Source organism: Pseudophryne corroboree, chromosome 7, assembly GCF_028390025.1.
Source record: "Pseudophryne corroboree isolate aPseCor3 chromosome 7, aPseCor3.hap2, whole genome shotgun sequence".
In the NCBI taxonomy this organism is placed as follows: domain Eukaryota; kingdom Metazoa; phylum Chordata; class Amphibia; order Anura; family Myobatrachidae; genus Pseudophryne; species Pseudophryne corroboree.
The window spans coordinates 171,044,760-171,058,891 of record NC_086450.1 but is presented as its reverse complement, the minus strand read 5'-3'; the positions used below and the strand labels follow the sequence as shown (position 1 = coordinate 171,058,891).

Genomic DNA, 14,132 nt, shown 5'->3' with positions numbered 1-14,132 from the left:
CTTTCTTGACACTCATTAGCACCTTAGTGCTCATTAGCACCACTGGTGTGCTGCTTCGGGGTGACAGGCTCTCACCGTCTTCCTGGGGTCCTGCGTCCCGGATTCAAACTAAGTGTTAGGGAGCCACCAGAGCTGAGGCCACCTACTGTAGATGCTGATTGGTGGGCTAATATTTTTTGGCCATAAAGTATACCAAGAACCTCAAATTTGCTCTGTTAGATTGCAGAGTTTACTATAATTATTCTGACTAGCAGTTATTGGTACTGTGGAGTGTGCATCATCACTGTATTTTCTTTCTTTGTTGAACTACAAATCCCAGCATGGTAGCACCTCCCACTATATATGTAATTCGGGTGTGAAGTCCAGGCTCCCCCCTCCCCCAACTGTGAGGGAAGGAAATACAATAATTTTAGAAAGAAAATTATTATAGTTTTAAAGAATCCGAGTTTAAGGACGTAGTTGGATATTCAATAGAAGGCCAGCAGAGGAAGGAAGGAAGGTGAGGGAGGGAGGGAGGGAGGGAGGAGAGGGAGGGAGGGAGGAAGGAAAGGTCAGTTAGGGGTCATCAGCATACAAGTGATATTGAAGGCTAAAGGTGATTATTAGCTTGTGAGTGAAGAAGAGTAGGGGAAAAGAGGAGGGCACTATGAACAGAGCATTGGGTAGTAGTTGGAAGCAGGGGTTGGGTATAGATGAATCGCCGGTCACATATCCGCATCCCGGAAGCAGAGGTGGAGACGGAGAGGGATAGGTTCCACAAGAATGAAGAGAACCATGAGAGTGCAATGTCACAGAGGCTAATGGAGTTGAGGACACCAGGAGATATCTGAAGAAGGAGAGGAAGGTACCTGATGAGAGAGTGATAGGTTGAGCAGATGAGCAATGTGGGAGCAGGCACTAGGGGGGCTTTTCAATTGTTCGTCCTAACGTGATAATTAAAGGACACCCATTGTTGCTATTCAATTGTTTTGGGCGCTCTTTAATTACCGCGCCCAGGTAGACAGGGTTTGGTCACCTAAAGCGGCAAACCCTCTTTAAACTAATGGGCACAACAGGAAAAATTCCTGTTTGGTCACCCAAACAGCCAACTTTTGCAAATTTAAGCTTGCTGCCTCCTGGGTTGTGAGCGGAGATGTGACTGCCGCGGCTAATGTGCGTCTGATCGGAGCAACAACTGAATAGCTCTGATAGACGCCCATTAATTAAAACACTCTCGCCAGCAATTAAACAGCCCCCTAGGAGTAGGTGAATAGTGACTGGATCTGCATGGGTAGAGAGGAGAGGATTCCCTGAATTTAAATTTCTGAGAAAGGGAGAGAGGAAAACATTTTTATCAGTCCTGTTTTTGGGGAGAGGGGGTGGGGCAGAGGAATACACAGGAAGGTGATGTCAGTGTAGGTGAAATTGATTTTGAAGGTAAAATGGGTGGCAAAGTCAGGTGCTGAGATGATGGAGGGATGGAGTACAGGAGAAAATTAAAGGTAGGGAAGAGGCAGCGTGGATTGGAGGATTGGGAGATGAGAGATTTAATGATGGACTGCTTAAAGAGAGAGGGCAGAACTGTAGGGTGAGAGATTTCCTCTAGAAGCAATCATGACAATATAAAAATTTTTGAAGAAAGAGGTCAGGGTGGAGAGCAAGATTGAGGTGAAAGCTGGGACAGCAGAGTAAATGATAAGGCTCAGTTGTAGAGGAAGACAGCAGGCTTAGGGCCTAATTCCGACCTGATCGCAGCAGCAAATTTGTTAGCTAATGGGCAAAACCATGTGCACTGCAGGGGGGGGGGGCAGATATAACATTTGCAGAGAGAGTTAGATGTGGGTGGGTTATATTGTTTCTGTGCAGGGTAAATACTGGCTGCTTTATTTTTACACTGCAATTTAGATTTCAGTTTGAACACACCTCACCCAAATCTAGAGCCCTGTACACACGGGGAGAGATGTGTTCTGAGCGATCTATCAGTGACCGCTCAGCACACATCTCAGCACACATCTCTCTCCCCGCTCAGCACAGTGTGATATGTGCTGAGCGAGGGGGCGGACGGGGGGAGCGATCATTTCACCGAGTGGTGAAATGAGTGACCTACTAGATTGTGCCTGCATGCAGGCCAATCTAGCACCGGCAATAGCGACGCGTGGGGCCGCGCATCGCTTACGGTGTTGGGCATACACACGGAGAGATCCGTGCTTATATTCTAAGCAATCTATTCAGAATCAGATTGCTTAGAATTTAAGTACTGGTCTCTCGTGTGTACCCCCCTTAACTCTCTCTGCACATGTTATATTTGCCCCCCTGCAGTGCACATGGTTTTGCCCATTAGCTAACAATGAGATCAGATCTGAATTAGGCCCTTAGTGCAGGAGATAGTGGGGATGGTGGAAAGAAATAAAGTGAACATTTGACACAACCATTATCTGCACTTGTTACTATTTTTCATGCTATTGACACTCTTTATATATCAATACTTTGTTTCATGTAAACTTTGTATTTGCTCCAATAAAAAAAAATGTTTTCTTTTAAATAAAAATGTGATGCATTATTTTTCTGAAAGGAATGAATGACACCCATATTTTTGTTTTAGTTGCAGATGTCTTTCCATAATCTGGTATCCCAACTCTCTTCCAAGTTGTACAGTATTATGACTACGTCACAGAATATTCTCTTCATGTACAATATAAAGTATATACTATAGCAGGGGATATAGGTCATTAGGTCGACAAGATTTAGGCCGAACACTATTGGTCGACAGGGTGACTAGGTCGACATGCTCATTAGGTCGACGTGAACAAGGTCGACATGAGTTTTTGAAACTTTTTTTGGAGTCGTTTTCTTTGTAAAGTGACGGGGAACACCAATTGGTGCACCGAGTCCCCTCGCACTAAGGGCAAAGTGCTTCGCTGAGACCGGCACAGGTTACCGTTTCCATTTGTAGTCCACGTGGATGGTATAGTATGAAAAAGTTCAAAAAAATAAAAAAAAAAATTCAAAACCTCATGTCAACCTTTTTTTCAGGTAGACCTTTTCTTGACGACCTAATGAATGTAAGCCATAGCAGGATGCTGTACCATCCGGGGCCCCAACACACTTTTCAGAAGTTTACACGTTTTGCACCAGTTGGATTAGTTTATGTTATAGTATTTGTGTGATATGTTTATCTGGACTAAGGACCTGATTATTATTATTATTATCCTTTATTTATACGGCAGCACAAGGGTTCAGCAGCGCCCAATTACAGAGTACATAAACAAATAATCAATACAGGAAAACAGAAACTTAAGGGGGGTACTGACGGGAGAGATGTGTGCTGAGCAATGTTAACACAGACAGCTCAGCACACATCTCTCCTCCCGCTCAGCACAGCGCAATGTGCTGAGCGAGGGGGCAGCGACGACCGGGGGCCGCTAACTTCACCCAGCGCTGAAGTGAGCGACCCGCTAGATTGAGCCTGCATGCAGGCTCAATCTAGCACCGGAGATAGCGATGCACATCCCTATCGCTGGGGGGAATACACACAGCAGATCCGTGCTTAAAATCTAAGCAATCTAGTCAGATTGCTTAGATATGAAACACGGATCTCTCCGTGTGTACCCCCCTTTACAGTTGACGACAATATAGGACAAGTACAGCAGGGTAAATAAACATAGGTACATCAGCAGATGACACTGGAATAAGTATCAGGTTGCAGATGACTGATGGATTTGGTGCAGTTGAAGATTATTAAAGTAAGAAAAAGGATAAGCACACGAGGGAAGAGGGCCCTGCTCAAGAGAGCTTACATTGTAAATGGGAGGGGTAGACAGACAGGGGAGACACAGCAGCTTCAGTTGCAGTTTTTCTAAATTAGCAAAACTGCAACTGCTTACGATCGCATGCTAGGGGGCCACTCAGTACTGTGCAAGGGCGTCTAATATGCAAATGGCCACCAGCGATACAATCGCAATTCAGCTGCGATCGCATCGCTGAATAAAGGAAGCCCCCTTGCCTGCGCAGTCTGACTGCGAAGGAAGGCGCAGCATGGCCATATTTTCTGTCGCAGTAGCCGCATGTGACACCATGCAGCCGCCTCGAAAACAGCCCAGACCCGCCCCCATTTTTGACACACCGCCCCACGTTTATGCCTCTGCCTGTCAATCAGGCAGAGGTGTTCGCATTATTGAGATGCAATCACATCTCCCTGCCTGCACACTCGCAGTGTGGGCCATGCGCATGCGCACTGGCTCGCTATACTGGAGTACCGCATCTTAGATGCGACGCATACTGAATAAGGACCTAAAGAACACTTGCCTTCAACAAGATCTCATAGTTCAAGACTGGTAACCTTAGTAACTTTCTTTCATATCTGGAGTTTGGTTGGGCTACGAGAACAAAGGTGAAGTTGGCATCCCAACGTTCATGATTACGGTGTTCAGAAGACTGACACCGGAATCCTGACACCGCTCAGAGGGGGTATTCAAAGTTGTTAGCAAACCAAAAAAAGCACACTAAGGGGCAAAACCATGTGCACTGCAGGTGGGGCAGATGTAACATGTGCAGAGAGAGTTAGATTTGGGTGGGGTGTGTTCAAACTGAAATCTAAATTGTGGTGTAAAATAAAGCAGTCATTATTTACCTTGCACAGAAACAACATAACCCACCCAAATCTAAATCTCTCTACACATGTTACATCTGCCCCACCTGCACTGCAACATGGTTTTGCACATAAGTGTGCTTTTTTGGTTTTCTAACAACTCTGAATAACCCCCAGAATCCCTAACGTAAGTATGTCGGGAAGGTTTAGGCTTAGGCTGCAGGAGTGGAGGAGAGGGTTAGGCACTAAGAGGAGGGTTAGGGTTAGGCTGCGGGTATGGAGACTTAGGGTTAGGTTGCGGGAGAAGAGAGTTAGGGATAGGCTTCGCATATGGAGAGTTAGGGTCAGGCAGCTGTTGGAGGGGAGGCTTAGGGTTAGACTGCGGGTAGGAAGGGTTGGGGTTAGGGAGAGGGGTAGGGTTACCTTTCAAAAAGTGTCAGGATTCTAACCGTCGGCATGCAATTGTTGGTATTCTGACTGTCGGGATCCTATACCAAACCAGCAAGAACATTTGTGTGTTTGGAAACTTATTGGTTAAACCAATTCCTTTGCAACACAAAATACTAATCCTAAGTATCTAAGACACTATATATGTATTTGTTTGCGGCCATGATGCAGATAAGACACAAACGTCAGGAAAAAGTACGAAAGTATAGGAATCATTACTAATAGCAGAGCGTCTAAGTTGCACAAGGCAGCTCTTCTCCATTTGGAGCAAATAGACAAGTCTATGAGGAGACATCTGTATTAAAAGCGCCTTGAGTCCTGTTGGAGAAAGAGCGCTATATAAATAAAATTATTATTATTATTATTATTATTATTATTAAAAAAATATATAACTTCCTCCGGGTTAGCTCATTAGCCTGTTCCCTTAGGAATTGGTTCAGACTACTTTCAAACTAACAGAGCTTTTGGTAATGCGGTCAGGATTGGCAAGTCATCACATATATTTCATTGCATCTATCCATCACAGGATATTACAGAGATTGTTTAAATTCAGAATGTATCCTTTGCTGTGTATGAAGGACCAGTGTAATCGTTTCTCTGGAACCTGTTCATCCTCTGATAAGGATTACTTTCCTCATGAATGTGTAGGAACAGTCAGCACTGTTGTGCATTTCTAAAGTATTGTATTGTTGAGGTGTAGTACGGTTATAACATACTGTAATGTCATATAAACAGGTTTGGGTTTGGTGTACTGCCTTTGATAACAGCAGGCCAGATGTTCAAGATGAGCAGAGATCCGGCCGGCCAAGTATGTCTACCACAGGCAGTGCACCAAATCTAAACCTGTTTCGGTGACATGACGTTATCACCTTATACCTCGACAAGTTGGTGATGAATTTCAGCTGCTGATATGCCCTTTTACGAATCTCAATGTTGGCCATGTTTCTGCCAGCCCCACCATCTTACAACTAATGTTGGGACAACATAACTGATATGAGGCTCAGTCTAATGGCCATGAGGAGAAACAGGTGTCTACCTGCTCTGGCCTGGCGGGAATTAGAATGATATACAGAACATTCCACACATGAGAGGTCTTGTTACCTTACTTATTGAATCAAAAATGTAGATGTTGCGCATAGCAACCAATCAGAACCTATCATTGTTCCCTGGTAAAGTATTTGGTATTGTCAGTTATCACAAAATACAGCAGATTTGAACCTCATAATGCTACTATGTGGTGTTGTGATCTGTAACACTTTGTAACATAATTGAATAAGATAGCATATTGTATGGGGAAATGTGCGTAGCGCATGGGGAGAAAGACAGGTTCCCACTGTTTCAGAGCTACCTGCCTCTCCTGCCAAATTGTGTGCAATGAAATGAGTGAGTGGTGAGAGAGCTGGCAGATGGTGGATGAAGACTCTGCCGGGTCTGCGGACCGGACGCACCTCCGACCCCAGGACTGGGACAGTCCTTAATCCCGTGGCCCCCCCCACATCGGATACAGGAGTGACGAAAACGACAGCGGCTGCCTAAGTCGCATTGTGCATTATTAAAAGCGAAGCATTTTCCATGCCCCGCGCGCCCTGAACCGCCGCGAAAGCCGGCAGAACGAGGGGTGGGACGCTTAGCCCATCTCTTCGCTGTGCCGCTCTCCTCAGCGCCGGCCGAACCCTGGGTCAGTTCCGAGCAAAGTTCCACATCTTTCTTGCCGAAGTTATGGATCTGCCGCCCGTGTTGTTTTCGGCGAAAATCCTCGTCATAACGACGCCAGGCCGACCCTTTATACTTGTGGTACAGAACATGTATGAGGAATTGATATCGAACTATGTTCATATGTTCGTCCGGGCGGGTCTCTAGATAACATGCCGCAAATATCAACATGCAGCGTACCCAATTCGGGTAGGAGCGCAGAGCGTCCTCGCTGCCCTGCCCCTTTTTCTTGGCGGAAAGTAAGGCTTTTCTATCGTCACTAGTAAGAGCGAAAATATTCACATATTGGCCCTTACGGATTCGATCCCGGACCCGGGGCCTAAGACCACGTTGCACCGCCGTATTAGCGCAGTGCACGGTGTCCGATTCCACCGAGACTTGGGAGGCGGACGAGGTTGAATACCGACGCTCGCGTCGTCTGCGGCGCTTAACCCTGTGCAGTCCGCCATCAGAGGAGGACAGGCCCTCCGAGGACGTGGAGGCAAGGGAAGAGTCCGTGTACCGACGCCTGCGGCTGCGCCTGCTGCGCTTGCTAGAAACCTTACGCACCCTGCCGCCAGCACTAGAGGAGCCGGAGTGAGAAACCGATCCCAAGCCGCTAAGGGGTGTAACCGCGCTTCCCCGGGACCAGTCGGGGTCCGATGAAGACTCACCTGCACGAGAGGGAACACCGTCCGTCCCGACGGCCACTGGTCGACTCGCGGATGCACCGACAGACTCCATTTCTCTCCTGACGTCCGCGGCCGGGGGGACAAAAGAGACATGGTTTTCCCGCTCCTCCACCGGGCTTGCCGCAGCCGGGAGCGGGGCAGGCGGGGGAACCGTCGCGCCAGAGGACAGAAGCGGGGCAAGAGCATGCGCAATGCTATCTGCCAAAGAAGTGGAGGACCGCCCAAGTCCCCCGGGTACGGGGGATAACAAGGGCGCCACTGCCGACACAACAGCCGCACAAATGGCGGACAGAACGGTGGTGTCCACCAAGGGTGCCGCTGACGTGGCGTGCGTAGGAAAATCAGAGCCGCCACGCGGGTCGTGCTCCCCATGGGAGGATCGTAAACCCCCCGTTGGGAGCAAGGACCCCGATGATCCCTCACTGTCGGGCGTCACGGTATCGCCGTCCCGCTGGGAGAAATCCCGCGCCAATTGCTCCCGCCGCGATCTTCTCCGATCCCGCGTATTGGCCACAGAAGGAGAAACTGAAGAGTCGTCGCTACTGGAAGGAGGAGGCGCAATGTAGGCATGTGACCCCTCCGTATCCACATTGGCAGGAGATGACCGGCCGCGAGGAGGTGCGGAACGGACACCCCCCGACTGCGCACGCCGCCCCCTGGGGTGAGGAACCCCCGTCGGAGGCGCATGGCCGTGGACGGCGGCCGCAGCGCCTCGAGCCAGACGCGGTATCCTGGAGGGGAGGGGCGCCACAGGGCCACCCCCGGTAGGAGAGGCCCAGTGGGGCACGCCGCCGCGGGCGGACGCAGAACGCCCCCGCCGTATGGGCCCCTCCCTAGCGGAGATAGGTAGAGGAGGGTGTGCAGTAGCGGGGCGGGGGCGACGCCCCTCCCTGTCGGGGGGGGGGGGGGGCGCAGGCTGGACCTGACTGGATGAGGGGGAGGGCTGAACAGCGGGGACAGGCCTCATCTGGGCCCCCCTAGCGGCAGTATCCCCTGTGCCACGCGCGCGCTGCCTGGCCTGTGCAGGTCTGGCAGCCGCACGACCCCCTTCCCGCCCACCACTTGCCACATTTTGTCTTCTAGTATGCGGCTGCTGATCCGCGGGCCGGGAGCTCTGTCCCGGCCCCACGTGATCAGGGCAGCCGCGGGTAGCGAGCGGCGAGCTCAGGGACGGCAGGACACCATCCTTGGCCCTTTGCCGCGTACCTCCCCGGCCGCCCAGCGCTCCGTTCCCCGCCGCGGCTAGCAGCGGGGACGGAGAGCGCACGCGCGGGGGAGCCCGGGCGGGCGGCCGAGCCCGGCCGCGCGCGCCCTGGGGCTCTTGTACGGCCGCCGCAGCATTTCTTCCCCGTGCCGGCTGGACATCAGACGCGTCCATGAGCCGGGCGGGGGGGCCAGCGGAGCGGCTGGGGCGATGGGGGAGGGAGGATCAGTATAAAATACAAAGAGTAGTGAGGATAGAAAAAGAGAGAAAGTAGAGGATTATAAGGATAGGAAAAAGCAAAAGGGGTTAAAGATCAGAGGAAAGGGAAATATAAAGTATGAAATGAGATGTGAGCAGAGAATAAGGAGATTATTTAAATGTAAGGAGAGTGATACTTGCAGTCCTAACGAAAAGGCTGAAGAGAGGCAGGAAGTATCCTGCCAGCTGCATATATGCATGACAGGCCAGCCCCCTCTCATGCTGCAGCCAATGGGCCCCCCGGCCCACTCTCTGAGTTCCTCCCAGCCAAAAAACATTAACCCCTCACAGGCCAGGTGATGCCTCGAGCGGCGCTGCGGAGGCCCTGGACGGTGCGTTTATGCCGCTGTGGTCACATTATGTTCCCTACGCGGTCTTACAGTAAAAGACATGTGTCTGCTGTTGAATGTAAGCTATCTAAAGGACGCTTATTCTTGGACATTGTAGACTCTAGCAGAAAGTTCAATGGGAGGACGCATGAAATATTGAAGAGACAGTGCCTCGTCCCATGTGTGAGCGATCAGTAGTTCTGTTGTGGATGAACAGTGTTCAAAGCAGTTAGATTTCATGTGCACAAGAACCTGGAAGTGTGGGGTGAGGACATACATTTCGATTGGGCTTTTTAAGTCATTTGTTTGTACCTACATATATCATATTATATACGCATCCAGATATACTGTGTTGCTGTGTTGTTAATATTGCCAGTACTTTTGTTGGTTTGATCATTTTAATTAATAGTATTATATTTATTCTATACGTCAACATATTGTTAAGTGCATACTTTTAGCAGTGCCGTAACTAGACATTTTAGCGCTGTGTGCAAGTAACTGCATCGGCGCCCCCCCTTAACGTAAACTGGCGGCAGTGCGCGTGCAAAAAATATAGGGGCGTGGCTTCACGGGAAAGGGGTGTGACCACAAAATAATACCAAATCATACAATGGTGCACAGTAGTCTCCATTATTCAAATTACGCCGCACAGTAGCGCCACTACACCAGGTAGTGCCCCTTTTTCACATTACGGCAGACAGATTCCCCTTTTTACACATTACGGCAGACAGCGTCCCCTTTTTTACACAGTACGGCAGGCAGATTCCCCCTTACACCCCCTACCCTTAGAGTGTAGTGTAGTGTAGTGAAGTGTACTGTACTGTGTAGTGTACTGTAGTGAAGTGTAGTGTAATATAGTGTAGTGTACTGTAGTGAAGTGTAGTGTAGTGTCTGTGTAGGCACTTACATGATGTGTACGTTCTTCCAGCGCTGTTGCCGGCTCCTGACTCCTCCTGACAGAGTCCACTTCACAGGCAGAACTCAGCCGCAGCGCTGCCAGGACCTCAGCAGCAGCGGCGGCTTCAGCGGGACACAGGTGCGCGGGCGGCGGCTTCAGCGGGCGAGCGGGCGGGCGCCCGCGGCTTGGCTGGGAGAAGAGGTGGGTGGGTGGAGGACGGACATTGCAGCTTCACGCGCTGCAGCACTATAAGCTCCGGCTTGGCTGGGGTAGGAGGCGGAGATCATCGCTGCTCTGTGTTGGCGGAGGGCGGGCATTACTCGCGGCTTCATGAGCTGTACTGCTAGCTCCGGCTTTGGGGCGGGGGGAGGCGGAGCTGACAGTCTCATCACCTGAGAGTAGATTGTGAGGCCGACTGATTGCGCCCCAGGTCATCCTGCGCTGTGTGCAAGGCACACAGCGCACATACCTAGTTACGGCACTGACTTTTAGCATAATAAATGTTTCTAAATATCTCAACTCCATTGAAGCACTACTACATCTATTTTTAATTGATAGATTGCTCCATAAAGGATACCTCTACTTATACTGTACTGTACATCATTATACTTTGATAGGTAGGTAGGAAAGACCTACCAATATCCCAGGCAGCTTCCCCTGGTCAACGCAGATTTACTAATACATCCTAGATAAGGGAGTGCAGTGCATCTCATTCCAGTATTATCATTTTCAAATCACCTTGACATTTGTTGGGAGCATATGATAATAACAATGTTTACAATTAAATTATACCACAGAGTTAAGTTTCAACATAATGAACTTCATTTAGTTAACTCTTACCTGTCTGCATCATATGATTGCATATTCTTGGGGAAGTTAAGAGGGGACGCCAAGATGGTCGTATAATGATTAAATCCAAAATAGTCATAAGTCCCCTTAATACGTTTCTTCTCTTCTTCAGTGAATTCAGGAAGCCTGTTAATGAATTACATTTTAACTGTTGCAATATTTCACCTTCCATGTTATTAAACATTATTAAGGACCATACACACTAGTCGATTTTGAGCTCAAAGTAGTTCACTTTTGGCATCTTGAGCTACTCTGAGCTCAAAATCTCCTACTGTGTATGGGCGGGCGATGAGTGGTGAGCGCTGACGTACGCTTCTGCATCATCGCTGGCCGCCGACGTCCATTGGCCTGTTTTACAAGCCGAGTGAACTACTTTCCACAGTCTCCTACTGTGGAAAGTGGTTCACCCCCGTGAACATCGCTGGGCTGGGGTGAAAATCACTCAGTGTGTATGCACTGAGCGATTTTTCACCCAGCGATGTTCACATCATCGCTCTGCATACATGGCATGCTGGGCAAAAACGCCCAGTGTGTATGCACCTTTAAACGAACCTTGAGAAGTAATCATGACTTGTAAACAGATCAGCTCTTTGTCCTACTCATGAAGTACACAAAATTATTATTTCAGATTATTGGTAACAGTAGGTATGTGGCCTAATTCAAGGTTGATTGCAAAATAAAAATTTTCCCTAATGGGCAAAACCATGTGCACTGCAGATATAACATGTGCAGAGAACGTTAGCATGGGTGGGTTATATTGTTTCTGTGCAGTGTAAATAAAGGCTGTTTAATTTTTACACTGCAATTTAGATTTCAGTTTGAACACACCCCACCCAAATCTAAATCTCTCTGCACATGTTACATCTGCCCCACCTGCACTGCACATGGTTTTCCCCATCAGGGGAAAATTTTATTTTGCAATCAACCTTGAATTAGGCCCAAAGTGTCAGTCAATAATGGCACTACTACACTACACTACACATAAATATCACATCATGGGCCCTCATTCCGAGTTGTTCGCTCGGTATTTTTCATCGCATCGCAGTGAAAATCCGCTTAGTACGCATGCGCAATGTTCGCACTGCGACTGCGCCAAGTAACTTTACTATGATGAAAGTATTTTTACTCACGGCTTTTTCTTCGCTCCGGCGATCGTAATGTGATTGACAGGAAATGGGTGTTACTGGGCGGAAACACGGCGTTTCAGGGGCGTGTGGCTGAAAACGCTACCGTTTCCGGAAAAAACGCAGGAGTGGCCGGAGAAACGGTGGGAGTGCCTGGGCGAACGCTGGGTGTGTTTGTGACGTCAACCAGGAACGACAAGCACTGAAATGATCGCACAGGCAGAGTAAGTCTGGAGCTACTCTGAAACTGCTAACTCGTTTGTAATCGCAATATTGCGCGTACGTCGGTCGCAATTTTAAGAAGCTAAGATTCACTCCCAGTAGGCGGCGGCTTAGCGTGTGTAACTCTGCTACATTCGCCTTGCGAGCGAACAACTCGGAATGAGGGCCATGGTTTGGGTGTGAGTATTGTAATTTCAGCTACAGACACATATAACTGTTACTAACCTGTCTTTTAGATTGTTCCATCTAAGATGCTAACACGCTTCTTGATGTGAAGGTGAGGTGGTATATTTACTAAAGTGCGGGTTTACAAAAGTGGAGATGTTGTCCATAGCAACCAATCATACTTTAGGTTTTATCTTCTAGAAGGCGCTAGATAAATAAGTAGAATCTGATTGGTTGCTATGGGTAACATCTCCACTTCTACAAACCTGCACTTTAGTAAATATCCCCCTAGTGATTAGAGTGCTATTTTGTGCATCACCATAACTATTGTAGCAGATGTACTCTGATTGTCCGGCCTTGTATGTGGTGCCAGTGACAGCTGTATCCAGTGGCGCCGAGAGAGGGGGGGAGAGGGTACAAATTACTAGGGCCCAGGTCTGATGGAGGGGCCCAGTGGGGGCCCAGTTCCCCCACCCCACCCCTCTTACCTGGATGCAGCAGCTGCAGCTTTTCTTCTCAGCCCAGCACACGCTGCTGTATGCTGGGCTGCAGTGTGGCCAAGGAAGTGTTTAAAATACTTTTTTTTTTTCTGTATTTTTTTCTAAGGGTGCATGACCATTCCTCCTGTGATTAGGCCATGCCCCCTGAAAAGTACCTAGGCCCAGCCAGGCTTTCTACTGCCCTGGCTGGCAGGCAGGCCATGTTCCTGTGAGTGGGTGCTTCTTATGTGCTAGACACGCCCCCAAAGAGGTATGGCCGTGCCCCCAGCATGATGCGGTCCCACCCCCTCCAGGGGGGGCATGGGTGCCTAGAAAGTTGTTGTACCAGGGCCCAGGATTTCTCTTGGCAGCCCTGGCTGTATCATTGTCAGCTGTGTTTTATATAACAGGTGGCAGCACTGGCATGTAGTATGAGTATGAAGCTCTGTGGGGTGCACTCCCCTCGGCTTATCTGACATGCGCGAAGGACCACGGAGTTGGTCACAGACTGCTGCAGCGCTTGTTTTGAGGAATTTGTGAGTAAGAAGTATGAGATCTGCGGAGGGGACACACACGTACATTCTCTCAAGAGGAGGAATGGGGTGTAGGGCTGTACCTGGCGTAATGTGTATAAGGGGCTTTACCGGGTGTAATGTGTGTAAGGGGCTCTACCGTGGCGTAACACATATAAGGGATACTACTGTGTGGTTTAATGTGAATAACGGACTCTACTTAGTGGTGTATTGTGAATTGATGCTTTTCTGTGGCCACACCCCTTCCCCATGAAGCCGCGTCACCATATTTTTGAAGCGCATCTTCGGCGCGCCCTGTCCCTGTTTTAAATATGGGGAAGGGGGGCACCAATTTTCTTTCTGACAAAGGGCTCCAAAATGTCTAGTTACGGCTCTTATTTTGTGTCTCTATATTTAAAACTGCTGATGTTGATAACCTATAGGTTCCCTTAATTAAAGTGTTGTGAGGGTCTCTAGTGTATAAAAACAAAATTTTGGTTCCCATTAGGCTCCGCACTCCAGGTTAGCCAATGGAAATCAATTGTGGGTCCACATCTGAGATGTTATCATCAGCAATCTAGAAGATAAATGTACGGTAATATTGTGTATATCATTCTTACATTACACAAACACTACATAAGTAAACCATTTTGGTAGCTAGTAAATTCCAAGGGCTGGTGATCGTCATAAATAT

General features: G+C 48.7%; 1 protein-coding gene across 1 annotated transcript in view; it reads right to left on the bottom strand.

Annotated features, from left to right (window-relative positions):
* LCT (lactase) overlaps positions 1-14,132 on the bottom strand; it is a 221,710-nt gene that overhangs the window by 97,640 nt on the left and 109,938 nt on the right. Inside the window, exon 14 of the mRNA XM_063933757.1 lies at positions 10,928-11,062. Coding sequence (XP_063789827.1) covers positions 10,928-11,062 — 135 coding nt within the window. The remainder of the gene's footprint in view (positions 1-10,927; positions 11,063-14,132) is intronic.